This window comes from Haliotis asinina, chromosome 15 (assembly GCF_037392515.1).
Source record: "Haliotis asinina isolate JCU_RB_2024 chromosome 15, JCU_Hal_asi_v2, whole genome shotgun sequence".
Classification (NCBI taxonomy): Eukaryota; Metazoa; Mollusca; class Gastropoda; order Lepetellida; family Haliotidae; genus Haliotis; species Haliotis asinina.
In genome coordinates, this window is record NC_090294.1 from 8,295,526 (window position 1) to 8,315,507 (window position 19,982).

The 19,982-nt window shown below is 40.1% G+C and overlaps 1 protein-coding gene across 3 annotated transcripts; it reads right to left on the reverse strand.

Annotated features, from left to right (window-relative positions):
• Positions 1-878: 878 nt before the first annotated feature.
• Positions 879-19,913, reverse strand: LOC137265532 (coiled-coil domain-containing protein R3HCC1L-like). 3 transcript variants are annotated; one of them, XM_067800949.1, is made up of 11 exons: positions 19,817-19,913; positions 15,781-15,938; positions 15,103-15,246; positions 13,778-13,981; positions 10,776-12,516; positions 9,498-9,588; positions 9,139-9,220; positions 7,603-7,673; positions 7,082-7,177; positions 3,593-3,733; positions 879-3,243 (listed from the first exon to the last, which is right to left on the reverse strand). In XM_067800949.1, exons 4-11 carry the CDS (start codon positions 13,957-13,959, stop codon positions 3,161-3,163), a joined length of 2,487 nt encoding a protein of 828 aa, XP_067657050.1. In that variant the 5' UTR covers positions 13,960-13,981; positions 15,103-15,246; positions 15,781-15,938; positions 19,817-19,913; the 3' UTR covers positions 879-3,160. The 3 variants fall into 3 exon arrangements, with proteins under 3 accessions (XP_067657050.1, XP_067657051.1, XP_067657052.1); XM_067800950.1 differs by having other exon boundaries at positions 15,103-15,226; positions 19,817-19,900; XM_067800951.1 differs by lacking the exons at positions 15,103-15,246; positions 15,781-15,938 and having other exon boundaries at positions 19,817-19,877.
• Between the last annotated feature and the right edge of the window lie 69 nt (positions 19,914-19,982).

The window sequence follows — 19,982 nt, forward strand, 5'->3', positions numbered from 1 at the left end:
TTTTTTGGTGTAAAGTGGGTCCATCTCCCATATGTGTTTCTAGGTGTAAAGTGGATCCACTTTCCATATGTAGGTTTTTAGGTGTAAAGTGGGTCCACCTTGCATATGGGTTTCTACGACTAAAGTGGGTCCACATACCCAAGGCACAGACTAAATTGTATTCAAAGAAATTATAAGGTACACAATCACTCTGGACCAAACTAAATACCATGTCAAGATTCCAGACTTCCTCTCACATCAAACTGCCAAGTCATGAAAATGAAATACGGTCGAACACCGTTGTCTCAATATTTACAAGACCAGGATAAAATATTGACACATTCCAGTTGGGCATTTCATCACATACCCACATGAAAGAAAACTGTAGATTGCATGTCTGTTATTTGTTTGTCTTGACAAAGATCAGAAATACAAGTATTATTGTCATAGTGTCCATTTTTAAATCAACAAAAGTTTCCTCCACAAACAATTAGACAAAGAAACAAGTGTGTGTGTGTGTGTGTGAGAGAGAACACTTGGAGACAGTCACAGGTCAGATGGATGCCTCTCAAGAAAGGTGGGTGAATATCGACTTTACATGCGAATATCGAGTTAAAAGGGCAAATTTGCTTGTTGTGACCATGAAATCATATCAAGATATCCAAAATATCGACACATCTGTATCGAGTTAAAAGGGTTCAAATAATGATTTTGCCAGGCTCGAGAAATCATAATACAACCGAGATATCGACTTATCACACTTTTGACACAACAGTTCTCGACTGTACTGGTGAAACGGACATATCCTAATTCCGTCCCTCATTCTCTTCCTCAATCTGGATTACTTCATAATTAGCATTTCGAACAACCTGAAGATGACATATGACAACACATTTCAGTTGTTGGTGGAAATATTTTATTTCTCTTGAAAATAGCCAACTCTGACGTACATGGCAGTTGATCAGTCCTGGATGGTGACAGGTTGAGGTAATTGGGTAGAGGCTGGGGTAGCTTAAACACTTTATACATATCACACTTGGAAAAATATTTAAAACAATATCCTCACATTAACTAACTTATGTACAAGTATACTAATTATCTCGAGTGAGTAAAGAATTTCATCTTGCATAAAATGACAACCTGACAAAAACATGTCTTTCCAAGTTCTTAAAATTTTAGTCTTTATCATCGAGAATGTGTAAAGACAATTAACTGTAAAGTACTACACTGATGGCCACCTTGCTGGTCCTGACAATTCATGGTGGACACTCAAGGCAGAGCAAAACAAGCACACTGATGTTTAACAGTTTTTCTTCTGATGTTCAAGCATCTTTAAAGGTCTTTCTGGAGGCTTATTTCACTTCTCTGAGATCACAGAATCTTCTTAACATGACATCAGTACACGTCCATGCATATATCATTTCATACACTAATAGAGCACCAGAAACATGGGATAGTTCGCTCCCATTATGCCTCTTCCCTTCTACATTGTAACTGCACGTCAATTTTAGCCATTTCATCAGCGGACTGAGGAACTCATGACACTTTACAACTAAGTCAAAGTGTAATTCATGAACGACTGATGAACAAAGAGTACTAAAACTGGAGTATCAACGATTATGGGAAAACCACAGCACAAAAAGTATCCTGCTCAACTTTTCGTAAACAGATAGATGGTTCAGCTGTATTACAAGAAAAGTAAAGGATCACATAGGTTATTCACATTACCCTGGCTAATCTGTCACGACAGACCAGGTTTACTATTGTAATATAAAAGAACCATTTTAGAGGTATGTTAGACGTCACTAATATCAGTAGTTAGATTTTCATATGTTTAGTATAAAATCCCAAGATCATACCAGTTGAAATACTAGCTGAAAGCTGCCCATCCTCGATATCTACAGGGTATACATTATGATAAATCTCCACTATACCCAGGATGAATCTCATGGCTCGGCCCAATAATTTTATATTATTTTAATCTACTACCAAGCTTGCCTGTGTCTACAAAGATAGTAGTCTCAGCCTGAATGTTTTGTTCATAGTTCCCTCAGATTTTGGGGTAGTCTGAAACCTCAAAAAATATATGCAAGAACTCCAGAACTCCTACCCCTTTCAGACTACCTCTGCATCAGTTGTGTTGCCAGGATTAATCGGTAAGATAATTTAAGAAGTGAAAATGAGTTGTGATTGGTACACTAACTTCCCAGCAAAGATGCCTGACTGGATAAAAAGCCAGCAAAGGGAGGTAATAAAATCATCAAGCCAGCCATAAATGCATCCTAGATATAGTGTAGATTTATCATAACATACACCATAGATATATTGAGGAAGAAAGCTGTCAAACCAGATAGCTTTTTGCTACTACTCATATAAAAGTAGTTCTCTCTAACAAAGACTGAGTCAAATTTTTGTGTATTCGAGGGCAAGAACCAAGTTTGAGGGATGACCAAAGAACCTGACGCTGACCTTGAACTTTCACAACACTGACGGCTTTGTAGGATCTACGTCCCAATACATTAAGTTGTATACAGTCTGTTGAGTTCAAATAAGTGCACCAAACATAAATAAGCAACATGGTCCTGAAACCTCTGTACCCAACAGGAACTGAAATCGGACATTTTATGATCGATCACACTAGTGGATCCAGACAGAGGTGCAGGTGTGTGCATCACCCCTTTTGTCCTGAAATTTTGTTAAATGACCACCCCAACTTTTCTCAATAGTGTGCACCCCCTACCCCCCACTTGCTCAAAAAGTTATATCTGCCTCTGGATCACAGAAAAAGTTGTTAAAGAAACTGTCATGCTATACTGTTGTTATCCCTATCTATTTGATCATTGATCATTCTCATTTGAATCCACATGGACTGAACCTAGGATCATATCCAACACAGCACACTCTTTTATTCTGCCCACGACAACATCCTGCTGGCCGGTCCACCTGACATCACACATGCTGGCTATCACATGACAAGCACATGGATGAAGCCACACAGCATTGTTATAAGATAGCACTGACTATGTGATTGCTGTCACCAAGCACGTGGATGAAGAAACAAATAGCTTGTCCAGTGATGCTGGTCACACCGAGCGAAGTGGTTAGATCATACAGCACTGTCTGATGTGAAGCACTGGTCAAGTCATCAAGCTGAGGTAGACAACACACTTGGCCTCTGTGTTCAGCCTTCTTTATCCATGGCACACCCACCAATGGACCCATCCCAGATGTCCTGCTTTAGCCGTCTTTCCTTGCGACGTTTCTCTGTTAATACAAATCAGTTCAAGTTGAATGAATGTTGCCAGTTATCTGACTTGAAGCTGTCACGTCAAGCCTGTTACAGGCTGACCTTTAAAGGCATTATCAGGGTGTCATGTTACACTTCTGGCAATTAGTACAGTCTGATAGCCCAACTGCAAGTTTAATGGCTTCTTCAAAACATGAGATATTGAATACTAATTCAAAGTCTACACTATGCACATCAGCATACTTTACACAATACTTACTATACCTGACAAATGTGTTTTACAGTTTTCAAATTATGATTGGTAAATCTTTCATCCGCACCAAACACAGACCATGATGAAGCTGACTAACAGTGACCTTGACCTACCTTTAGCCTCCTTCAGTTGTTTGCGCTCTTGTTCCCGTTTTTCTCTGGGGATCTGGGACTGTAAACCAAGGGCTCCAGACACAAGACGACGAGCAGCAGATGCAGAGGTCTGAGGACGGGCCTTGTAGGGTTGCAGGAACTCTGTGTAGACATATCAACCATAACATCTAACATCCTGACAGGAACAGTGAATGAAGTGGATTTAAAGCGACATTTATTAGTTGTCTCTGTCAAGAAGCCTGTTTCAGTGTTGGTATGTTTATTTGTGATTGTTTGTGCTGCAAATGGTATATCAGACCACCAAATCTATTCAGTTGCCTAAGCTGCAGTTCAGTTGCTGGGGACCTATATTCTCACTCAGAGTCTTCATACAACGTAGAAGAATCGAGAAAGGGATATCACATGGACATCAACTTTATTATGTCAAACAAATGTCTGCCATACACAATGTTAGTATGTTTAGCATTCTGACTTTCCACAAGATTAAATATCTGACTGGATGTTTAAACAGGGATACTCTATAACAGGGATTGGTCACTCGCTTGCTTTCCTTACCATTTGTACTAATTAACGTGTGCCTCGTCATGCTCCACTGCACACGTCGACTTGGTTTGTTCTCAGCGCAAATCGGCTGCGCTTAACAGTATTTCAACCAGTTTACTGTCGGAAACTATCGGCATCTCCCGGAGTAATACTCGGTAAATTGGAGTAGGCTCCCCTGAATGTTGTCACAACAAGCTGGTTACACTTCCTGTCGCCGAATGATGCATGTGTGGATTAATGAGAGGACTTGAGAATGTGTTTACACATTGCCTTGTTCAAAGACTCTCTGTTTATGTGACAATTTTGATACAGCATTCGAAACGATCGCCAGCCCAGAGGCCCAGCGTCGGTTGTTAATGTATCAGGCCAACAGTTTCAGTTATCTGCAGGCCCATGTGGTCTTCTGTCAATTAGATCTCATTTCTTTTCAACTAGCATCGTGCCCATAATTTGTATTAATGTTCAGGAATTATCCTTGATCCCTCATGTTAGGATAACTTCCAGTTTCACTTCATAGTATTATATATTCAGTGCCGCATAGGAATGTCAGCAGTCTATAACTAATGTAAACTTCTCTGTGCTCCATACACTTCACTAATGGATTTTGTAGGGACTGTGAAACTCTCTACAATGAAGACTATTTTGTTTTCATTGGTTTGATTTCAACAAAATGGGTATGCAGACTTTAAAGACTGCAAGTGGCAGCAAGCCCTGATGGCCAAATGGCAAACTAAAGGTTATTATGTTATTATATGTATGTGAAATGACCTGTTACACAATTAAAATGTCTCATTATGTTTCAGTGGTTTTCTGTTTGTGTGGAATGCTTAGGCTGCATAAAAATATGTTTCTCAGGCACATTCTTTTCAAAAGTGACGAGTAAGACTTTGATTTTTAATTTTTGATAGAAAAAATGTGACGAGGGAGGAACACATTTTTATTTCTTTTTCCTTCAGGAATACAGTTTGGAAAGTTAAGCACATGTTAATGAGTTGTAGATTCAGTCACTCTCATTCTTACAGACACTCAGTCTATAATGGACAAATGGACGGCCGTGGCAAAGTCGAAATTATTTTTTTTAAGAGGGCAGTTAATGAAGATGACCAGATGTCTTCCTGCATGTGCGCAATTGCATGGATACTGACAGAATGTCAACTGACACAGTCACTCCCCCCTAAAAAAACAGAAAGTTTAAAACCATCACAAAGCGTTAAAAAGTCCTTTGCAGTTTTGTCAAATATCAACAATAGTTTCAGAACTAAAACATTCAAGCATCAAAGGCATCCATGGCAGATTAGAACAGATCAGATATGTCATACCTCACACTTTCACCAGATAGAATATTCCCCTCAATACTTAGAGGTGTATTTGAAAGAAATGAATTTTAGGACGACTAAACACATTCAAACATTGGCTTGTAGTAATGAGTGATCAGATCAGATCAACGATATGTCATATTTTTCACACACATGAAATACTTGTGAATGTATACACCCTACCAATTATTTTTTTAATTCATAAAATCATCACTATTACTTCCAAACACCTCTCACCAGATGGAACTTTTTTCCCTAACAGAAATTAAAGGTGTGTGTGAAAGAAGTTTTTTGAGCAATAACTAGAAACACTCAAAAAATGCTGTGTAGTATTTCAATGGCGGATCAGAACAGATCAGCGAGATGACACGTTTTTCACACACCTCAAATAAATCCTAACAATATGTTTAGATTATCAAATTATAAATATTACCTGCAAACACCTTTCGGGTCATTGTATATTCCCCTCATAAATATTTAAGGTGCATGTGAAAGAGGTTTTGGAGCAATAACTAGAAACACTCAAAGTTATACTATTTCAATGGCGGATCAGAACAGATCCGCGAGATGGCACATTTTTCAACACCTCAAAAACACCCTACCGATTTTTTTTAAATTATAAAATTAGCACTATTACTTCCAAACACCTTTCACTAGATGGTATGTTCCCCTAATGGAAATTAAAGGTGTATGTGAATGAAGTTTTTGAAGCTGAAACAAAAGCACTCAAACAACGCCATGCAATATTTCAATGGCGGATCGGATCAGGTCGGCGAGATGGCACATAGTTCACACACCTCAAGTACGTCCTAACAATTTATTTTAGATTATGAAACTATCACTATTACCAGCAAACACCTTTCGCCTGATGGTAAATTCCCCTCATAAAAATTAAAGGTGTATGTGAAAGACGGTGTTGAGCAATATCTAGACACACTTCAATCAACGGCGTGTAGTATTTCAATGGCGCATCAGATCAGATCGGCGATCTGCCACATTTTTCACACCCCCCAATTAAACCCCAACATGTTTTTAAGTCACAAAACTATCACTATTGCTTGCAGATACCTTTCAACTAAAGGTATAATTTCCTGCTAAAACATAAAGGAATGTGTGAAAGAAGCTTTTATTGACGAAACTCAGTCTATCTTCGCTGTGTACCGATAATTGAAGCCAGAGAGTTACAAGATGCCGACTTGAAACTTTACTACAAACATATTTTCTTATACTGACACTAATTACAAATATGTGACTAGAACTGAAGTAACAGAACAGGTGACTTATGTTCTACGTGTAGGATCCGAGTTGTCACAACACTCAGCGAATGTAATCAGCTGTTGAAAATGAACCGAGCTCAATCTTTAATACTAAGCTGACGCCATATTGTCTCCACTGGTCACGTGACAAAGCGAGACATACGTTCAGCGGTTTTTCGAGGAGTTTCCACTCCCCTCTCTATATAGGCTCCCTGGTTTAAATGAAAGGTGAATCATGACACACAATCTGCCTGACGTTGTGACCTTGCACATCTAATCAGACAGAGCTGTAGGTATTACAAGATGTGTTTTCAAGCTATTAGAAGGTCATGTACAAACTCTGTTACTCTCTTACAAAAGATGTCAAGTCATACCACAGTTCTTCTTGGCCTTGACCTTAGACTGGCGAGATGCCTCTGACAAGCTCCGCACCTTCAGCATGGGATGTCTGTTACTCAGGGCATCTTGAGCTGAACAGACATCAGTTCAACAAAAATGTGTTAGATAAGTGGTTTCAAGTATATTCGTTTAAGAACAGATCATCATGCATACATGTGTGCGTGCATGAAAGTGAGAAGTCAGACTTGTGTATTTGAGGTTGTGTCTGTGTGTGTATTCTAAATATTTCACTTAAAACTATATTTTGTACACTCTCTCTCTCTTTCTCTCTCTCTCACACACACACTCACTACCCCTCCCCTACTCCCTTCCTCCACCTCCCCTCGCCTCTCTCTCTCTCTATAACAAGCAATCAGTGCCTGAAGTAATGTTCAAATTAATAACCTTTTCATTGAAAGAATATAACAGTTTATGTGTTTCATGCACTACAATCAATCCTATATGTGCCGACATAACTAGGTACTGTGGCCCTAGACTACACAGCGAAGCTCCTTACCTGCGATGGGGCTGGCAAACACCCCAAGAGCATGAGTATCATCAACCCACTTGATGTCAAAGCCTCGAGACCTACACAACAGTCAACACAGAATCTCACAAAACTCAATTCATAAGCTCTGCTTGGAAGCATTCACTTACTGAATTAAACTTATTCCATCATGAAACAGTTACAACAATGAAAATTCTTGAATTCCTCCTAGATATGTGCTCTTAATCATTCAGCTTAAGGAAACGAGAGTCATCAGAAGATGACATATCCCCCCATCCCCCACATATTTGAAAGGACAAATCATCTCACAGTTACATAATGTTTTTTTAGACTAAATTTGAATTGTTTCCATGGAAATCATGAAAAATATTAATGTCATATATCTACAAACAGCAAAAGGCATCACTTCAAGATCTGTCTCATATATCTGCCAAGATCTGTTGAAAGATATGAAATGGTTTTCGAGTTGTGCTCCGGAAACAAAGCTCATCCCTCTATTTTGAGACTAAGTCCGAACTGTTTCCATGGAAACCTGGTAAAGTAAAAATGCCAAAACTTTGTAAGGCACCACTTTGTGGTCTGCCACACACAACTACAAAGTTTTACTCACAGATACTGGGAAGTTTTTGAGTTGTGCTCTGGAAACGAAACACACCTCTCACTTTTGAGACCAAGTCCGAAATGTTTCCATAGAAACCAAGAAAATCAAAAATAGCAAAAGGCACTACTTTAGGTTCGGACTGATATATCTACCTAGTTTTGCAGAATAATATTAAACGGTTTTTGAGTTATGTTCCAGAAACGAACCCACTCCAACATTTGACTAAGACCAAATCATTCCATGGAAAAACAAAATAAAGTAATAATGCCGAAATGCTGTAAATAGCAAAAGGCACAACCATAAGTTCAGATTACTGTATCTATCAATTTTGGTCTTGAAATATTGAATGGTTATTGAGTTATGCGCTGGATACAAAATGATTACGGAGAGGCAGATGGACGGACAGACGGACAGGCGAGGTGGCGACTATATTCCCCCGCATTACATGACAGGCAATAATATATAGTGCTCTGCTACTTCTTGTGACTTGAGAAAACTATAAGCACAGGCCATCCATGAAGTGAGTGAGTTGTTTTACGCCACACTCAGTAATATTCCAGCCATATGGTGGAGGTCTGTAAATAACCAAGTCTGAACCAGACAATCCAGAGATCAACAACATAAGCATGGATCTGCATAACTGGGAACCGATGACGTGTGTCAACCAAGCCAGTCTGACTGACCACCCAAGCCCACTAGACACCTCTTACGATAACCACGGGTTACTGAAGGCCAATATTCTAACCCAGACCTTCACAGATACTATCCATGGAAACATACCAATGGACTTAAATAAGGGAACACCACTTCATGGCAGTATTCCTTTATGTATTTTCAAGATTTCTTCCCACAGAACTATTCAAAGCTGATGATGAAAACTGGAAAATATTAAAGGAATGCTTGAATGTCCTGTCAGCTAATTCATCTATACAGCATGCACTCACATGTAATCCTTAAATGCAGCAATGAGATCCCGAGTCAGGAACTCGCCTGGGAAATCGTAGATCTCAATCACATGGCCATACACTGGAACACAAAACAATGCCACATTCAACCAGATCAGCTCAAACACATCACTATACCTGTTTCTCTTTCTTCATCTTCTGAAAATTATGATAGTTAGTCTGAAGCCCCATAATTTCTACAGAGTACTTATTTACAAAATAAACCAATGCAGGCACATGATTTGACATAATTATTTATCAGAAGTGTTTTGCTTGACAAATATATTCCCCAACATTAAACTGTGCAACATGATGGGCAAGTCTTGGCAAGAAGCATAAGCACTGATCTTGGTACTCACTGTTCATATCCATGTCAGGATCCTTTGGCTTGAAGTCAAGATAGTTTATCTTTGGCTTGTCAATCTTCACATTCCCCACATGTGCCGTCAGCTGCAATAAACCGCATACATCCAGGCATGAACATGACCAGTCACATAAATCTGTCTTACATCAAGCTGTAGACATCACAGCATCAGACAATATGATCCGTCCTATATCAAGCTGTAGACATCACATCACCCAGACACTCTGATCTGTCGTACATCAAGCTGTTGATATCACTAACATTCAGACACTCTGATCTGTCCCATATCAAGCTGTTGATATCACTAACATTCAGACACTCTGATCTGTCCTACATCAAGCTGTAGACATCACAGCATTCAGACAATCATAGCTGCCCTGCATCAAGCTGTAGATATCACAGCTTCAAACACTCAGATCTGTCCTACATCAAGCTGTTGACATCACCAGTATTCAGACATACAGATCTGTCCTACATCAAGCTGTAGACATCACAGCATTCAGACAATCATAGCTGTCCTGCATCAAGCTGTAGATATCACAGCATCAAACACTCAGATCTGTCCTACATCAAGCTGTTGACATCACCAGTATTCAGACATACAGATCTGTCCTACATCAAGCTGTTGATGTCACTAAGATTAATTTTACACACTCTGATCTGTCCTACATCAAACTGTAGACATCACAGCATTCAGACAATCAAAGCTGCTCCACATCAAGCTGTAGATATCACTAAGATTCAGACACTGATCTGTTCTACATCAAGCTGTAGACATCACAGCACCAGATAGTCAGATCTATCCTGCATCCAGCTGTAGACATCACCAGCAGTCAGACACTCAGATCCGTCTTACATCAAGCTGTAGACACCACAGCAGTCAGACACTCAGATCTGCCCTATATCAATCTGTAAACATCATATCACCCAGACATTCTGATCTGTACTACATCCAGCTGTGGACATCACCAGCAATCAGACACTGTTATCTGTCCTACATCAAGCTGTATACATTACCAGTAGTCAGACACTCAGATCTGGCCTACATTCAGCTGTAGGAAAATTTTCATACATCTCAATTATTATACCAATTGTCTCTACATATAAAAGATCAGTTGATGCCATTAACAACTGAGAACAGTATTTCAAAATCATGTGAATAAAAAAATAATCTTGGTCAGTAAAACCGCCATGTAAACATTCAGCAAACTATATAGTTTCTGTGACACCAGGATATTCAAAACAACCCCAAAACACACTTATGCATGCCTACCTCCTCCATTGCTGATGGGTCAAGACAATCACCATTGTCATCGAACATCTTGTCCCATGAGTCTTCATCTTCTTCCTGACTGTTGCTGGGTGGGTCAGCAAAGTTCTCTGCAGCAATAGCTTCAGCTTTCAACTGCCTCTCCACTGCAAGGGATTCTGCATCTTCGCTCCGTCTACGTATCTCTGAATCCAGTGCAGCTAAAGCTTGCTCTTTGAGCTGCTTCTTTATCTCCTGAGAATCCTGCCGACAGTCAGGAACTCCAACTTCAGCATGATCATGAGAAGTTTCAGATTCCTCCACATCTGTTGCAGTTTTGGGGCCATCCTGATGTCTCTCATTTACCTCAGATGCAACACCATTCATCTGTTGGTTGCTACTGTCAACCTCCATTTGTATGTCACAGTCTTCTGAGTGACCTTCACCTTCTACTTTTGTCGTTTCAGTTTTTTCTTGGTGAACACATCCATCATCCTGACCTGAGATCTGAACCTCCATCTTCCCTACACTTGTGCCATCAGGGGTGCTGCTGTTCTGGTTCTGACTGAAAGTTTCAGAGTCTGCTAATGGGTTACTGTCTTGAACCAGCATACAGACATCAGGCTCCACACTGGCCTGGCTGGGGGAATCATCAGAAACAACTGGAATAGCAGACACAACATCCACTGTGGCTGTGTCATCCACACAGCTGGGAGTCGTATTGGACTGGACTGTTGATTGAGACATGGGTGATGCTGGAATGTGATCAACATGACCATCCTCCTGACTTTCAGTACATTCTGTATTCACTTTTTCCCTGCTTTTACATCCATGTCTGTCGCTAACAGAGCTCTCAGTTGTGGTACCATCAGATTCTGAGAAAGAACCATGTTCAGAGCCAAGAGATGAGGCACATACATCATTGATGCATGATCCATCAATGGAATTGGCATCATTGATTTTGTCACTTACAGAATGTGCACTGTCAGTCACCTGTGTGGCTAATCCTTGAGAATGTTCTTCACTTATCTCTGTATGAGCCCCCTGAACTAAGTCTGGAAGAAGGCCATGTTCAGAGGAAGGTTCTGGAACTGTACTTTGAACACAAGGACCATTTGCACTAGAATAATTTGACCCACTGCTTTTATCAACAGACTCTTGTGTTTCATGATTGCTTAGATTGATACCATCTCTCCTCTCTCCAGATTCTGACATCCTTCCTGAACCATCAGGCCCGGTATCACATCTGAGCTTTTTAACAGAAGAGCCTTTTGGAGATTCAGTGAGTTTCTCTTGAGTTGACCTGTTCTCAGCGTTGCACTCCACCCTTTCATCCCATGTCTCTGGGGTAACTGGTTGCTCAATTGGGGTATCAGACTGTGGTTGTCTCCTTGCACGAGGAACATATCTTTGTATTTCTGGACGTAGTTTACGACTCACCTTGGCATGTCTCTCGCCCCTAGGAGACTCTGTTGCATCTTTCCTCAAACCTTTTTCATTTATGTCAGTTTGACTTCTAGAGGTCTTGTCACTCTGACACTTCATTGGTACATCTCCATGACCTATAGGTGTCGTATCACCTTGACCCCTGTACCAAGGGTCACATGGCTCACAGCGTAGCCTATCATCAACCTGATGCTGCTCAGGGAGTGAGTGAGCATCACTATCCCGTTGACTGTCTGGCTGAGTCACACTGCTAACCTGCTCCTGGTGTAGACGGCGGGCACGTGGGACATAAATCTCAGTCCCAGGTTTCTTTTTCTCTCTGGAAGGTAATGCATGATTGAGCTCACAATCTGCACAATGAAGCATGACAAAAAGGTCATTGATTCAAGGTGATCCAGTTACCTCTTAAGTACATAAGAAATACTGAAATACCATTAGAAACATTAACACTCAATATTCATGAGGCAAGCAGACTTACTCTGCATCAGATCCTTGAAATATTTACAATATACAATATTCATAATGAACTGGTGTTGTCTTAAACTTACACTGCCTGTGGATAAAAAAACTACACCAATTAACCTAATGTCCTTTTTTTCCTTCCTCGATTTCTGGTGTCCCTCACCGTGATATTGCTGGAATGGTGCTAAAAGCAGCATAAAGCCCATCCTTGATATCTCCAGGGTATACGCTCCGATAAGTCTCCACTATACCCTGGATGCATCTACGGCTCTGCCTGATATATTTACTACCTCTCTCAGCTGTCTATTTATCCAATCAGGTGTCTATGCTGGGAAGTTGAGCAAACCAATCACGACTTGCTTTTGTATTTTTTATTATCTAACCGATTAAACTTGGCAACACAAACCATGCAGAGGTTCTCTAGAAGAGGTAGGAGTTTTTGCATATGCTGTTTTAAAGTTTCGGACCTGTCATTTTGTTCACATGATTCCCCTAAAATCTGAGTCGCACTGCACGCAAACCTTCGCAGATGCGACCGCTACCTTTGTTGACACAATTGGCTACTGTAACAATGCGGAACCAGCAAAGGGAGATAATAACATTATCGGGCTGACCCATAGATGCTTCCAGGGTATAGTGGAGACTTATCGGAATGTATACCCTGGATATATCAAAGATGTGTAAAGCCATACTCACTCCTTCCTCAATTACCTGGTGTATTTTAAGTCATGGGCCTATGGATGCACATTGTTTGGAAATAATGTAACTTATTCCATCTCTTCTCTACCAGAATTATTGTCACTGATGTACATGAAATAAACAATAAACTAAAATACATCTTCTGACATGCATTCAGCACAGTTCTACACTCAGCCTGATGGAAACAAGTCCTTGATACAATTCAATAAATGAAAAGACAGCATGTTGACGGGAAATGAGTATTTTCTTTGAAATAATATATCCTTTATTTTCTCTGAAAATCCTAAGACAGGGGTGGAAAGTCCTTTAGAACAAGTCCTGGGAATATATCATAACAGACATGGAGATCCTATACCCAGGCTACATGCTTCTTCTACGTGGTTGTTGATAAAACTTCTACAACTTCAATAATTACCAACCTTGTTCCCAGTGACTGTCTCTCTTTGACAGCTGATGCTCTAGCTTCTCTTGACACTGCTTCCACCCCATGTCCTGGTGCACTCTCCCGTGTAGTTAGCCCACTAGGGGAGGGGCTGCCCCTAGTTGCACCACGCCCCCTGCCCCGCCCCCTCCTGGCAAGTGGCTCAGGAGGTCGGGACATCAACTCTTGACCCACCTCACCTCTGTAACATGACACAACTGATGTTTACAATTAATGGATATACATAGTCTAAACAAGAATAACCTGTATCACAGCAGGGGTAAATATAGGCAGATTCCAAATGATGACCACCAGTTCTGACATCTGTATATTAATATTTTATGTTGAATCTCCTCATATAATAGATACTATACTTTATGTCAATACATAATGGATTCACTACGAATTCTTTAAGAACTGTATGATTTATCTCTACGTATAGATGACAGCAGAATCCCACAGATCTGGAGATGAAGCAGAATTATACAATTTACTAATGCGAAAATGTTCTGATCCTGATAAAATATGAAGTCTGATTTGCATCTGAGAAGGCATTCTTTCTGACAGAGAAAAGTTAGTTTCACAACGCTGTCAACTACAAAGTATGTCTGAGAAAAACTCTGGCAAGATGGAATGCAGGCACATGCTGCATTGATAATAGTTTGGGATTTTAAAGTTTAAAAATATTAAGCACAGAATTCATCAGAGGACTTGAACAGTTGAAATAAAAATAACATCTGCACACTTTAAACTTTTAGCCCAATTCACAGCTGACTGACCTCATTATGATTGATGCCATCAAAGGCAGGATGCTTTCTAACATGTCAGCAGTCAATTAGGCCTTATCATCATGTACCTCCTACACTGAAAGTGCAAGACCTGCTAAAAGACCTTGGACTCAACTTTGGGTGTAGGTTCTTTCAGTGTTGTCACAATGGATAATGTACAGTACACAAATCTGTAGACTTAACAACCCACAAATCTATTAATAAATGACCAGATGGTAGTCATTCAAATATGTGGTAACACCTAGTAATATGCAGTAACCTTGGACAAAGTACTGTTCACCCTGTCCATCCAGCTGTGAGTGGGTACCTCTTGAGGACTGAAAAGCCAAATCAACTTGGTGCACCTAGTGTCTGTAAGAGTTGTATGATACTTTGCGAGCTGAGATCATTAATACAATGTGCCATTGAGACTGACATCAAATTATCCAGGAAAAACAAAGAGCCTGTGAGCAACTATATACACAGACCATTATAAGTAAAAGTCTGACTATCATAGCAGACAGTGGCAGTCAATGTAAACCTGCTCTCTACCTACCTGAGAAGTGATTCAGTGTGACAGACAACAGTGCGACGATTGTTGGCCTCCCCAACCGAGAAACTTGCAAGTCCACTAAACTCCTCAACAGTCTTGTGGATAAGTAGCCGATGATAGCTGTTGACTGGGGGGAAGATCAGGACTCTATCAACAGCAGACATCACAAAACTTCAAACGTCCCATCACCAATAACACATGTTAATTGTAGAGTATATAGCGACACTCTGATAACTCTGGAGTCTTCAGGATCAATGATCACATTATCAGTAATCCTTGATATGTGTGTGTGTGTGTGTCAGTGAGTGAGTGAGTGAGCAAGCGAACAAACAAGCAAGTGGTCTCTTGTGAGAAGCACTAATCCCTAGGACCAATTGTAACTCAATATTCATGCTGAAATCTCTTTTTTCCCATCCTCGTTCCCAGAGCAACATATACTACTACTCAAAATGGTTGTTAGTAGCCAATTTGCCTTAATTATTGCTATCAATGATCCATGCTAAATATTTAATTTTCCGATTCTCACATCTGTTAGTTATTATAGTGAACCATGCAATCAGTGTCTAAAATGTTTTAAAACTGATTTCTGAACCACTTTTGATGCCAAGAAAGTGTACAATGAACACCGAAGAATAAATGGCTGTTCTGTATCACAACAATGAGTAATACAAGACCAGTTACCTGTCAGTTTGTGCTCGTTCCAAGAAGTCTGTAATATCTGTTGTGACAAATGTAACAAACTTTGAGTCGTCTGTGTTCAGGTAGTGATTATCAAAGTAGGCCGCCAGCTCTAAACAGTTGACCTTCAAGCTGAGAACCACTGCATTTCAATCTTAACACTGCAAGAAAGTATAATTCCTGTTAACTTCCAATGGCTACATTAACAGCTGCCAACAGCTAGCAGCACAAGTGTGTAAAAAATTTGAAATAAAAAACCTGACCCATTTATGACACATTGACAGCAACATTATTAATGTTTTGACACTGCAGATGGAAAAAAAATATGATAAGAAAGAAGTTGCATTGCAAGGTTTTACAATCTGAATTTGCAATGCTAGAAATACAATAAGTCTGGTTATTGGAAAATAAGAACTATGTCATATCGAAAATACAGGTTCATCTTTGGGGTTGCCAGTATACGAGTGAGTGAGTGAGTGAGTGAGTGAGTGAGTGAGTGAGTGAGTGAGTGAGTGTGTGAGTGAGTGAGTGAGTGAGTGAGTGAGTGAGTGAGTGTGTGTGTGAGTGAGTGAGTGAGTGAGTGAGTGAGTGAGTGAGTGAGTAGTCTTACGCCACACACAGCAATATTCCAGCTATATGGCAGCAGTCTGTAAATAATCAAGTCTGGGCCAGGCAATCCAGTGATCAACAACATGAGCATCAATCTGCACAACTGGGAACCAATGACGTGTCATCCAAGTCAGTGAGGCTGACTACCCGATTGCATTAGTCGCCTCTTACAACAAGCATAGTCACCTTTTGTGACAAGTATGGGTTGCTGAAGACCTATTCTACCCCAGATCTTCACAGGTTGCCACTATACAAGAACTAACATGGGATGCCTATGATTACAAAGAATGTACATGTTGTGGGAAAAGTATGAAAAGAAATAATTATGTCTCCATGTTAAAAATGGAGAACTTTCTTTAAAACAGTTCGTAATTATAGAGGTTAACAGAGCATTCAATGCAACAAATTGAAACTGCACATTCACAACCATTTATTTGTCCTATTTTGAGTGAAATGTGGGTCACTACTGTTACATCTCCACTCCCATAAGTTCTATGAAGATGATGAAGTAGGCAGTCATTAAAGGGGCACTGATGCGGAGCAATTTCCGTGGACTGGTTGTTCCTTTTGTTATTGTTTTTCACCCAGAAGCACCTGGATGATATCCCAGAATTCATGACTGGTTCGTGACCTCTGCTGCGCAGCCCGTATGTGCAATTGAGAGTTTAAGTATAGACAGATCAACTAAGGTGAAGTCATTTTCACTTCATTACAAGTGTATTATGAAAACAAATGAAACACTTTGAAGGTTAATCATCTGCCAGTGGTAGGAATGGTAAAAAACTATTAGGACGGAAAATAACGAAGCCGATGTATGTCTCCATATTTTGTCACATAACCCTAATTAGTTTATTGTCATATTTGTCTGATTTTGAAAATTAATAAAAGAACACACGGACTGCTTATACTTATAGTACATTTCTAACATGACTGTAACATTTAAACATTCTAAAGACTGCCAATGTGGATCCTATTTCACACACAAACTCGATCTAGTATGTGTTTTCTGTCATATAGATTCTGCTGCATGCTACAGCCAGGGAACCTATATAGACAACAAATATATTAAAACAAAATGCAAATAATGAATGAAAAACAGACTAATCTTATAGCCAACACTGTCAGGCTATTACCTTGTTCAGGAATGTATCCATCAATATCCACATAAAAGAACGATATTCCATTCATCTGCAGCTGGTAAATTATCCTGCTCTATTGTGTGTGTCTTACAACAGTCTAATTTGCGAAAAAGTGACACATCGTTTCAGGTCTTTCACATTGGTGAAAACTTGATAAACCTTTCATTGGCCACCCAGGATAGCACATCTGGCAACTAAATGTATGATGTGTAATTTAGTTAACCAATAATGAGCAATCAATCAATCAACGCAGTGGTGGTTAATTCTTTGATGGGAGGATGTTGTTTTTACACTCGCACTTTAGGACAGGGTGTAGTCAGTATAGATTAGTACATCTACATACACTGCCTTTTGACAAATCTGCTGTGGAAGTAATTAATCAATCAGTGTGTTATCGGTTAATCCTTAGATCAATGTTTGTTTTTGGAACTCAGCTGATAAACCCTCTTGCATCACTTACATGCACATATTACAGAACATAAAATACATTTGCTACTGCAGACCTTAATTTATAATGTTGAGTATTTACTCCAGGCAGGAGAAATGCCAAATGGGAACCTTTGTTGAGTAATCTGAGTGGTGTTACCAGTAATTATACCTGTTATAAATTCATTAACTGACCATCAAGTGAATAATGACAAATAACATGTGTAGGTTTGCACCATCAAAAGCAAGTTAAAGCAAGGAAGATGTAATCTCTGTGTCGCATGCAGCCTGAAAACACTTATGGGCCGAAACTGTTTCGAGGATACCCACGGAACTTTGTTGTCACATAAGAAATACATACAGATATTTGCTGTGTACTTGGGTAAATAGGTGTAATCAGTTTTTTTATGTAAAAAAATATTCAGATTTCTCTATCAATGGCAAAGCCGTAGTTTTCAGTTTCAGTCATATAAATCAACTGTGTGTTTTTATTATCATAGATAATAAACGTTAGCTACCAGAATTTACGTATGATTTTTGCTATGACAGCTGGGCCAACACTCAAAACTATCTAAATATAAAGTTTTGCAATCTTTCGGGCTTATGTAGCGGCCACAAAATTTCCGAGTCCCGTGCTGGGATTCGAACGACGGACCCTCTGATCCGAGGTTGGACGCCTTGTCCACATGACCAAAGAGGTTAACCCCGTCAGCAAGCGGACAAGGTAAGGATGTCATCTGTGGGATGACTCCACGCCCTGCTACATACTCCCCCATCAACAGAAGGCACGTCCCGGGCCGCATAGTTGGGTACTGAGGCTTATTTTGTTCAAATTTGATATGAACGTGCTCTGCCCCACGTTGGGCGCCAATGTAGCGGCCACAAAATTTCCGAGTCCCGTGCTGGGATTCGAACAACGGACCCTCTGCTCCGAGGTCGGACGCCTTGTCCACATGACCAAAGAGGTTAACCCCGTCAGCAAGCTGACAAGGTAAGGATGTCATCTGTGGGATGACTCCACGCCCTGCTACACTTACATGAAACAAACGGCTTGCTACGTACCTGTAGACATCATATTTTCACATGACATGATAAAATATCGAGGTGTAATAGGATCAGATTGGATTAGTCACTCTACCATCCAGGCATCAGAAAAAAAAAATACCCTGCAGGGGCATTTTGCTACAATCAGACAAGGAATACCATGGATATTTTTTAATAATGGTATATGATGGGCATCCGGCCTCCTGACTGTTAAGGGTGAAGAAATTCTGCTAATGTAGACAGAAGCCCAGTCCCTTTGTCCATCACGGTCGAGGGAGCGGGTGCTGACCAAGAAACATTATTCTCTCCTGATCAGTGCCCCTTTAATTCCATTTGAGGAATCTTTGCAGACATTTGTTGCAGACTTGGACTATATGTTCTTGCAGAGCAAAAAAAACAACAACACTCAGGACAGAAACTCTCACAGGCTGTTAAATTGAACTTGGTCGAATTCTCAAACCCCTCAACAAGAGACCATAAACAAACGATTCACGGTATCCACTGAGTGAACGCTGGGGTAGACGTACACACTTCCTTGTGAAAGTAACCTTATTATAACATGGAAAGACTTAACGTTGGTAAATAGATACTTGCAATACTAGTTAAAGACGCTTCTGGGAAACCAAAGCATCAGTCAAAAATATCAAAATACTTGAAATGTGGAATGACACTGACAAGGCACATATTTGAGAACGCTTCCTTGAGTGTGTTTTGGATGACCAACACTGGGCAGTGTAAGCTCCATTGGACATGGACACGAGTATAGCGGTAAACGATTACAAATTTCACTGACGTGCATTCACAAAACTATCTAGATCTACCTCTCTATCCACCAATATTTCACCTCACACGAAAATCTCTACCCCTGTCCGGGTAAGTGTTGTGTCGAACGTCATCGATTAATGTGTACAGTAACCTGTGGTTTTACAACACAAGGTGCTCTTTCAGCCAACCATCTGTCGGCAAGAAAGGGAGAAAACTGGAGAT